Source organism: Maylandia zebra, linkage group LG17 (genome assembly GCF_041146795.1).
Source record: "Maylandia zebra isolate NMK-2024a linkage group LG17, Mzebra_GT3a, whole genome shotgun sequence".
Classification (NCBI taxonomy): Eukaryota; Metazoa; Chordata; class Actinopteri; order Cichliformes; family Cichlidae; genus Maylandia; species Maylandia zebra.
Window position 1 is genome coordinate 23226318 of NC_135183.1, and position 10579 is coordinate 23236896.

Below are 10579 nucleotides of genomic sequence, written 5' to 3' on the forward strand. Positions count from 1 at the left end.
GGCAGCGTCTTGACATAGGTTTCCATTGTAAGGCAGCGCATGCAGGTGCAATGTATAGGAGACCCAGTACTTTTGTCCATATAGAGTAACTCAAACAATAGAACAACACTATATTTTTTAACCATCTTAAAGAATTGGCGCAACAGCTGGAGCAGTTAGGTTCAAATTCTAATCAAATGATCCTATTTCCCAAATTGGGAAATTGTCCTTCTGACTTTGGTGGGTCCATGTGCTTTCAAAGTGGCATATGTACTGGAAAAAAAATAAAAATAATTAAGGCCCCTAGGAAAAAAAACTGGGGGCCATGACTTGTTTTTTGGAATTCTGAGAACATGATATTAAAATGAATAATAATTTTTAATTTTCATATTGTTGTTCTAACTTGAAGGATATTAGTTTGTGAACTGTATATTTTCCCCCACATCAAATACTTTGCTCTCCACACAGAGAGTTGCTTGGCCAATGTGTTAAATCTGCACTCCATGCATGTTTCTAAAAAAATCATTGTCCAAACTGAGGAACTGAGATCTTTTGTCAGCAATTTGAGTCTAATATAGAGCTAATGGTTAACACCTCAAGACCTGTAATGGAGGTAATGAAGAATAATCTGGGTGGTTTATTTTTAACTGTATGAAAAAGCTAAACACCTGCAGCAACGGAGAGTCAGTACAGAGCAAGCTAAGCAGACAAAATAGCAAAAAACAACAGTGGAGTTAGAAATACTCCACTACTGGAATATTTGTTTTGTTTGCACAACCCAACCTGATTGAGAGTTGAAAGTACTTTTTCAGTTTGGCAGTCGTGAGCATATGGCAGCCAAAAAGATTCATTCAAAACAGGAGAGATCAGCGTTCTTTATACGCTCTCCATAGTTAATGTGCTAATGTGCTGTTCATGCTGGCTGGTTTCCTTGCATGCACTGGTCCCAAAATGAAGCAGTAAAAAATAACACTGTGACACCAAAAATCACCCCTCTGTCTCCCCACAGTGCTGCGAGACTGAAGTCAAGGCATCCATCAACACCGGCAGCCAACACAACCACATCTCCACCTCCTGCTGTCAGAGGCTGGGGTAAGAAACACTCTAAACACTCACTGCACATGCACCTAATATTAGCATCTTAATTTATTCTGAGAAACACATCAGCTCAGTACAAATACTGAAGTGATTAAAAAAGTAACCAAGGATAGAAGAAAGGACACTTCACAGAAGAAGTAGATTTAAATAAATGAGCTTTAAAGAGAAATCTGAATGACAACATAAAGCTCTTAAGTTTCTCCAGATTGTTAAAGATGTGATCTTAATGTCGTCTTTAAACTTTCAAATATATAATAAAGATCTTTTTTTTCTGGTGGCTATTTCGTAATTTTCCTTAAGAAAAAGAAAATCATTTCCATTTTAAAGTAAGGAGTCAGTTCTATGACAAAGTTACATTTTATCCCTACAAATATTGTGGAGCCGTTTACACCATGAGTTTGCCAAATGTGGATAAAGTTCAGGTTAATACCCGCATGCCTGTGTAGAATGTGGTTAGCGCTGAGAGACAGTTTAAAAAAACAAAAAGCACATACTCAGATTCTTTTGTTGGGCCATCTTTAGCTTTAACAATCCTTGCTCCCTGAACTACTCATTCATAATTGGAGCCAAGTGAATTCTTGCATTGTTATAGGAATAAGGGAAGAAAAAAAGTTGATGGAAGAACATGGTCATACATTTATTCAGGTAGTTAGATCGCTGAACCTAAACCTGATCAACTGAAGCAACCTCAGATCATAACACTGCTCCCACAGGCTTGTTCATTAAGCACCAGGCATGCTGGGAGCATCATGTCATCGACTTCTCTTCTTTCCCTGATGAGCCAATCACTCTGGAACAGGGTAAAAGTTATGTTCCCTAAGAATCTGAAGCCTTTTTTTTCTGATTAGCCTCACTGATGAGCGGTTTTCTTAAGGCTACATATTTTAGTCCCAATCCTCTGACTTGTCTTTGCATTACACATGTGGAAATCCTCTTACATTCACTCTTAAACGCAACTGTTGGTGCTTCTCTTGATTTTATGTATTGGAATTATATTTGTGTCAAAAGTATTGCTGCTAAAATGTGATATTGTACAACAGACTGAAGGAGTGCAGAGGCTACAGAACCTCCCTCTGAATCCTCTCGATTTGAAGATTTTTTTTCAGTGATAGTTTTCAGTACTTCCACTGCTACACAGGAAAAAAACCGTTTGATCGTTAATTCGGCAAACTTCATTTTCCAAATCGTAAACAAGTGTTTGTCTGCGAGTACGTGAATGTGAAAATCTGCTCCTCTGTTGCTTTTTATGATCCTAGTTAATAAAATCCCAGCAGCACCAACCTTTGATTGACATTTTAATAAAAATCAGATGCACTTTGTTTTTGTGAGGTGAAGCTGCTGTAGGTAGGTGTACTGACATGATACACCCACAAAGGCTGTTTTTGGACTGATGAAGATATTCTTCATTGTCGTCGTGTGTGTGCGTGTCTCTGTGTGTGCTGCTAGACTGGTGCCCAGACAGGCCAGTTCACCATGCGACGTGAACAGCTCGGTGACGGAGCTGCAGCTGCAGCTGGGAACACAGAGAGTCCAGTGTTCAGCTTACATTAAAGGTAAAAATATCACAGTGAAATCATGAATACCATTTCAAGATTTTTAAAGTTCACCACTGACTTAAACTGGATAACATTAGCTGTGTATGAACTCTTGATGCCAATAAATGAGAACTGAAGGTCTCACGTGTGTGGGTGGAGGTAAGTGTGGAGCAAATTTCACCAAAATCTATTAAACTTTTGGCACGATGGTTTTTAAGGAATAGAAATGCCGTGTTGCCACGGCTTTCATATCCCTTACAAATGCTCCCAATAACTCTTACCAAAAAAATTGTAAAAGAAATTGAAAAGATCTGTCAAAGTTCATTTGGAGGGGTAAGAAACCCAGATTATGTATGAAAACGTTACAGCTGCCCAAAGATAAAGGGGGTCTTGCCTTTCCTAACATTTTGCTGTATAACTGGTCATGTCAAAGTAGAGTTATACATGAATGGATCCACGCATATCTAAAAGAGACAGAGAATCCCCTTGAAGCCTGGACATGTTCGCCATTTAATCTCCTAAGCGAACTAGTGAGTAAATATATTAAAAAACATAACAAAGTAATGATTGATACTTACTTAAACACATGGCGTGATATGAATAAATACACTGAAAGTAATCCTATACTGAGTTATCTAACACCTTTTATAAATAATCTGTTGTAAATTAAGTGGCAACGATGATATTTTTTTGGATATATGGCGCCCGCTATTGGATTACTTACCTGATGATCTGAAGAAAACCATAGTGAGAGTGGCAGCCCCACTCCAATGGTGGGTTGAGTTTGTCAGGACAAATGTGTAAATGAGTGGTAGACCGAATTTGTTATTTCCTGCAGCACTTATGTAAATGCATTAGCTTCTCAAAACAGCTTCAACAGTTTCCTTGGTGTAGCTTTGTAGATAACATACAGACTGACATGAATCCTAACCTTGTTCCTAACTTTGCCGTTGTTGCAAAGTAGTTTGAGTGGAAAACTTGCCTGCAAACACCTGTCGCTTCCTGTGACTGGGGTCTAAGATTACCTTAAATAAACCCTGTTACAAGCTTAGCCTACAGCTAAGTAGTAGTAGTAAGTAGTAACTAAGTAGTAGTTACTTTTATTTCATTTTTTTTTTTTTATAAAAGGTTCAGGGGTGGTTTTAGGTGGATTTTGTTACCTTTGGACAGAGCTACACTAAATCTAAAACTAAAAACGCTGTTTCCAGCATGCAGCTATTAGTCTTCTCATCTGAGTCCCTGCAAGGAGCTAGAATCTGTTTTGTAAATGTTAATCTAGAGCCCTTAAGTCATGCAATTGCTCTTACTTTACTTACCTTTCCCTTGCTGTGAAAACATTCAGTCCTCACACAGACAAAAAAAAGACCGCTTGCTGTTATTATTGTATTTTTTGTGGACTTTCTCCACCGACTCTAAATCCCTTATACCTGCATCCAGGGTCCTTCGTGTGCATTAAATTCTCACGTTGCCACCACCCACACAAGTACATATGCTTAACAGCGCTCATTAACACAGATGAATATGGAGCATGCTGATGACTTAACCTGGATTCAGGCTAATGAATGCATTTTCAGATGAGGTGTTAAGAAATGGAAGCAGCTTACAAAATGCACTGAAATGCAGTTTATGTATTTCTCTTCCCTCTGCCCTTATCTCTCTCCTCCTTTTCCTCCCTTTCAGAGGACGAGGCGTTCGAGCTGTGCCTGGGTCTGCAGACTCTTTTGGAACTTAAAGTAAGATCCTCATTTCATTTTCTCATATTTTGTGAGCCTTATCGCATCTTTTGATGTGTGCGTGGCCTTTTACAGACTCAGCTAAGCTGTAATGGTCACAAAGCTTTAAATAACCAAAAAGAGGAGAAGAAGAAATATTCTCATAGAACTGAACATGTAAGGGGGAAATATGCCGGTTCTTATTGCATAAGGGTCGTGTTGTTTTTATAGCACAGCATTTAATCGGGCGCCCGCTGTGCAGATAAATCCCACATGAGGAGATTCTGGACATTCTGTGATGTGAAATGTTTAATATTCACATTTGAAATATGACATCTAAATCCAATCACAAGACAAGCTGGCAGTTTGAGAGCAGTCCTTCGTTTATTTCAGCTTTACATAATCAGGCAACTAGTTATCTCCTGGAAGATCTAATTAAAGTGAGACTTCAGGGTGTGAAAAGAACATGAGCTCCTATTTTGTAGATCAGCCCTGAAGGACTGTGTGAGGTAAGATGAACATTTTAGCTCCGAGCTCATTCCGGTGTTTAGCTTTCCCTGCAAATATTCATAAGCAGTGTTAGTAATTGTGATTAATGACCTGCACCAGCACAAATGTAATATAAAAGCTGCTTAACAGAAGGACGAAGAATAAAACATCCCTGCTTTCATAAATCAATGTTCCAAGTCTTTTTGTTTTCATAGAGAAAGTGTTAGACTGCACTTTAAATTTCAATTCATTATCATTCATTTTTCAACTTGTATGACATAATCAAGTTCAATGATAGGGAGGCTTTATGGTCAACCAACAACAGAAGAATCAGAAAAATGAAGCAAATTACTCAATAAAAACACAACAAAATGAATGGATATTTATGGTATAATTCCCATTACACCGTATAAAGTTCGATACTGGATTAATGCAGATCTCACTACCAGCTTGTTAACCTTTCCTTTCACGCTTGCTGCTATCTTTATGTCACAAATCACCCCTGACATTTGTCTCCACCCACTCAATGGAGCTAATCATGCCGAAAATACGGGGGCCTGTTTCAGAAACGTTCCACAGGTTGCCCTCCAGGTCTATTTTTGACTTAAGTCATATCAAAGATGGAGTAAATCTGTGCCCAAAATGCAGCTTCCTGGTTTACTTTCAGCTGAATTTCATTTGTTGAACCCAGTAATAGCCAATACATTCTCATCGAAGGGGTGTCACATGATGCCACTTTGCCTTTTTGTGCCTTGGTCACTAGAGAAAAAAGTATATTCCCTGACCAGTTGGCGAGTGGTTGCAAAAACAGTGCTGTGTCGAAGACCTTATGATTACTGCTGCTGCAACCAAGACATTTAAAAAGGTGCAACTTTTACTTTAGAGATGGCAAGTAGTTGCAGACAAGCCTGTATCTTCCATGTGACCTACAGGCTGCAGCATTCTGTTAGGAACCAAAGCAATTAATGAGATTTCTTTTTATGCAGCACTCTGTACCTCTTTGTGACCAGTTTCACCTAGCAACTGCTGGCAACCTCCAGCAACGACTTGTCAACTGGTTGGGGAATAAGCATTGTTTCCATAGTGACCAGTGGTTGCCATGGGGTTCCAAACTTGTTTCTAAGACTCACAGCTCTGGCTTTGAGTTCAGAAGCCACAACACCGACTTTGCTTCTGATCAGAAGAAAACTGGCGTATAGGGAGAGGGAAGGGACCTACAGCTGCTTTTTTCAGAAGCTGATTATTTTGGATATGAATCATGCAAAACTACTCTAGCAGAATTTAAGAATACACACAATTTTCCATCTTAGATTATTAAATTGAAATATATCTGGAGGTATTAAGTGCAATAAACTATCCAACTTTTCATGTGTGTTGTGAAACAAGATTGGCCACCTGTGGTTAAATATTTAGCGTACTAATTATGTCTCCCCATGTGACTCCTCTCATAGTGCTGTTTGGATCTGAGCAGTCGGGTCCTGAAGCTGCAGGGCTGCGGTGAGGATCTGCCCTTCCTGAACCCCTTGACCGACAGCCAGTGCCAACACGACACCAACGAGAACCTGTGAGATCGACTCCGCAGCAGGGACCACGTCCTCCTAAAGCCTATTCGGTTGCAGCAATGCGGCACGATGCTGTTCATGTCTGGGCTGTGGGGTCACCGTGTCTCTCACTGCCAGAACATGGATGAGCATTCGCATCAGTCGTGCTTGAGTTTACATCTTTGTGTTGGTAGAATTAAGACATTCACCATGATTATCTCTTATATAAAACTAGTCTAGTAAACAGAGGAAAATCCAGTCTTGTAAGTTTAATCATTCTTTGTGATTAGACTATATATTCAAATCAATTTGTCTGCTGAGCTGTTCAAATACGCCAATGCACTAAAAGGGAAAACCATAATAATCCTTAAAGTGATTTTTTGTGGAATATTTTGTGATTTAACTGTAAAAATACTTTGAGTCATAGAGTGAATGAAAAACAAGTTAATTGTGAAGTTAAACAACTTCACTTAAGATATTCTTAAAGGAATAATTTTATATTTCGAAATGTTTAGCAACAACATTAGCCTATCAGCACCATTAAAACTCACTATTTAACATATTACAGCTAATTTCTGAAGACCATACGAACACTAAATGTACAAAATAAAAGTTGTACGTAATATAAAGGCTGACAAAAACGAATATAAGCATATTAAAGTTTTTTAAAGCTTTTTATAGATGAAACCAGATTGCTCATTCAACCTAACTTTCTTCTAGCAAATACTTTAGCAACTGATCCAAAACATTAGTCATACTCTAGTATTTATCAACTATGTGTGTTGACCATTTATTTGAAAAGCTATTAAGACTGATCCACTTAGACAGGCGTCCACCGCTTACACCATCTGTGACGTTTAGCTAGAAACATCAAACCATTCTTTCATTTTCCAATAAATTTGGCAAAATAATGATTGTGTTTTTCAACCACTCCAAGTTTTAGCTCTTTATACATAAGTTTCAGTTTATAAAGTTAATGTTTATTTTAAAGTTGTTGTTTTTTTTAGTTCAATTCTTTACCTAAATATTTGATTTAATATCAGTAACTTTACCTGGTTATGTATAACTTAAAGCTATTGGCTTTGAATTGCTATGAATCTGTTTCAGGTATTATCAATTTATTTTATCAGTTTTGCTAACAAATAATCACAGTTGTGCACAAAAACAGTATTTCCATTGTTTGTTATCTTAACTGTCTGCAAATGCAAAAAACATAGTATACCGAACAGTTTCTGATGCATAAACAGCAATTAAACAGCATAATATTTTTCCCCAAATCCTCCTCCAGCAAAACTTTCACCTACGAGGGGAAAACCCCTGCTCCCTCAGTGATATAATAATTTCCGTGTATCTACCTAAATTGAATGGTTACTGAACCATAGTCATTCAAAAGACACAAAGAGTTTGACATGTTCAAGAGATATAGTCATAGAAAACTGAGAAATACAAACTGATTATTTCATGTTAATCTCAAAATTTTCAAATTTTAGGAAACAAAAGTAAAAAATGAAAATGTGGGAATTTTGCATATTATGTCACATTTATCCTCAACTGTAATAATTACATAAATGCTTTATTTCCACTCTTTAGCCATTTTTAACCTGTTATTCCACAGCTGTAGCTACATAGTTTTCCTCCATCTATCCCTAACTTGTACCCATCTGTTTGCTCATTATTTTTAACTAACAGTTTCCAATAGTTACGCATGTATTCAGCAAAGTGCACATTTATTTCCACTTATTTATAATCTTTATCTGCACTCCTTAAACTCTATTGGATGATATAGCTTTATTCTTTCAGATGGTCCTGTGTGTAAGAAGAGCGTCAAGCTAACAAACGTCCACTCCTATCTTACCTCGTACCCCTGGAATCAGTGGATTTAACATATTGCCTTAACATGTTCATTAGTGAGGCTTTAATTGGTGCTGGAAGGCTTCTTTTTCTCACCTTTGGACCAAGCCAGGCTGGATTTTGTAAATCAACATTTCCTGCCTTATATTTATCAGACAGAGCGGTGTCAGACTTCTCGCTGTCATCAGTATGCTGTATGAAGCTGTATTAAGCACATTTCCCAAACTACATTTAAGACACGACACGCCTCATATAAAACAAAGAGAGTCTTCAAGCTATTTCCTGAGTGTTAAAAGAAAATGTTGAGAAGCTTAGGATTCTAGTGTAATTAAGTGTGGATCAGGCTACCTCCTTAAAAGACACGGACCGGTTCTCATAGAGAATTTCAAGAGATCCAAGGAAACATTTCTTAAGTAGATATATTTAGCTTTGTAAAGTCCCTTCATTCTTTTTTTCCCTCATGAAGAGACTGATTTGGTTATGTTTTCCAAGAGCACACTTTCCAGCCCATCACGATGGCCTAGACTGAGTTATGGTAGTTCCCTATAAATCCCCTCATATAAAAATAGACTTAAGGCCAGCCGGTTAAATATATCAAGAGTCAGAAATATCAAAACATTCCATCTGCATGACTTTGTAAAGTTCTGCCTTTGTATAAGTCTGCATGTTTATGTACTAGTCTGATTGTGTCATGTTGAAAGTCTGAAGGGGCTGGATGTGTGTGTTATAAGCACAGCAGGGTTTTCTGCCATCTTATAACAGCAGCTCCACGTGGGAAAAAAGTGGAACAGGTCCCATCATCCCCAAACTGGTACAGCGAGCTCCGGTCAGAACAAGCTGCCAAAAGCCGACCCCCGCTGCCTTCCCTTTCTGACTCTTTCAGGAGATTTTAACCACTCGGCTAAGGCTGCACTTGTGCCAAGGCACCTCTTCAAGCTTATCTTCATTTAGGCAACTGATCTTCTTTGTGTATTTGCCACCATTTTTTGGCTGATGTTATTCACTCTTGATGCCTCATGTTTGCTGATTTGCCTCCCCACTACAGTGCCACCTGCCTCTCTTGTATGTGTTTTCATAGTGTGGAGAGTAAGGAAGCTGCCTCAGATGTGCTCACCGAAAGCACCATCATGCTCTGCTTTAACAACACTCGAGCTGCGCCACGCTTTTTGACCGTGCTACAGCAACCATCTAGCCTATTCTTGGTGGTCAGATTGGAAATATTTGTTTCTCTTTGTTGTATTAGTGACCTTCCTATGACGTGTGAGAGGAATCGATGTATGACAGAAATTTATTTTTGGTGTTTTTCTTCTTCTGGACAGTATTTTCTCTGCCTAATAAAGTATGTATTCTGGCTAGCTTGGCATTCATAATTTTATGACAAGGAGACACAACACAGAGGAGTGATGAGCCTATTTGGAAAAAAATCTCAGCAGACTGGCTGTGGGAGGACTCCACTAGACAGACCAGCCTGAACACTGATTCCCATGTTCTGCAGTAGCTAGACACCCATGTATGTGCCCTTCACTGCTACATCTTGCTAAATAAAGAAGCATGTCATGTTAGAATAGAGGAAGCAGATGTTCCCACAGCACCAGGGGCCTTTGACAGTTGATTGGCCTGAGCATTGAAGGTTCCCATCTTGCTGCACTGCCCTTTTTTTCCATGACAGAGACCCAAGCCAATTCCCATTGAATATGTAGTAAGATCAAGTCCTTTTAGCTCTATAGCACGAGACAAAAACATTTCAAGTGTTTTTAAAGAAAACCAGAAGAAAGACAGAAGTCTTTATATCTGAACTGAGAGCTGTGTCTCTGATGTTTTATAGATAATTGTTTCTTTTAGAAATTCTTTCAAAGGAACACACCAATAACCAATCTTTTACAGTAAATTACATCTAAGCATGATTAAAATCACAGAATGATTAAATGTGTTAACATGTTAATGTGTTTTTTATATGCTATATACAGTAGCTATCAAATGTATACCATAGGCCAAGTCAGATATATATATGTAATATAACGTGGAGTGGAAAACAAATTTGCCACTTCCTCATTTCTTAATTTGTTGCACATTTGTCACACTTTTGGGAAAATATTCTGTGGAGTGAAGAGACAAAAGCTGGACTCTTTTGAAAAGGTCCTACTACATTGGGAGTAAAACTAACACAACACTTCATAAAATGAACATCATAGGAACAGTCAAACATGGTCTGGACTTGAGTTTGATTGAGATGCTTTGGCATGACCTTAAAAAGGCTGTTTATGCTCATAAACCCTCCAATGTGGCTGAATTAAAAAAGGTTCTGCATTGAAGAGTGGGCTAAAATTCATCCACAGTCATCTCAAACATGGCGGTTGTAATGTAATGGTCTGGG

The 10579-nt window shown here is 38.3% G+C and overlaps 1 protein-coding gene across 1 annotated transcript in view; it reads left to right on the plus strand.

Annotated features, from left to right (window-relative positions):
* nrip2 (nuclear receptor interacting protein 2) overlaps positions 1 to 9561 on the plus strand; it is a 57220-nt gene extending 47659 nt beyond the window's left edge. The window contains exons 3-6 of the mRNA XM_076875800.1: positions 989 to 1071; positions 2524 to 2630; positions 4293 to 4345; positions 6265 to 9561. Coding sequence (XP_076731915.1) covers positions 989 to 1071; positions 2524 to 2630; positions 4293 to 4345; positions 6265 to 6381 — 360 coding nt within the window. The 3' untranslated portion in view covers positions 6382 to 9561. The remainder of the gene's footprint in view (positions 1 to 988; positions 1072 to 2523; positions 2631 to 4292; positions 4346 to 6264) is intronic.
* The last annotated feature ends 1018 nt before the right edge of the window (positions 9562 to 10579 follow it).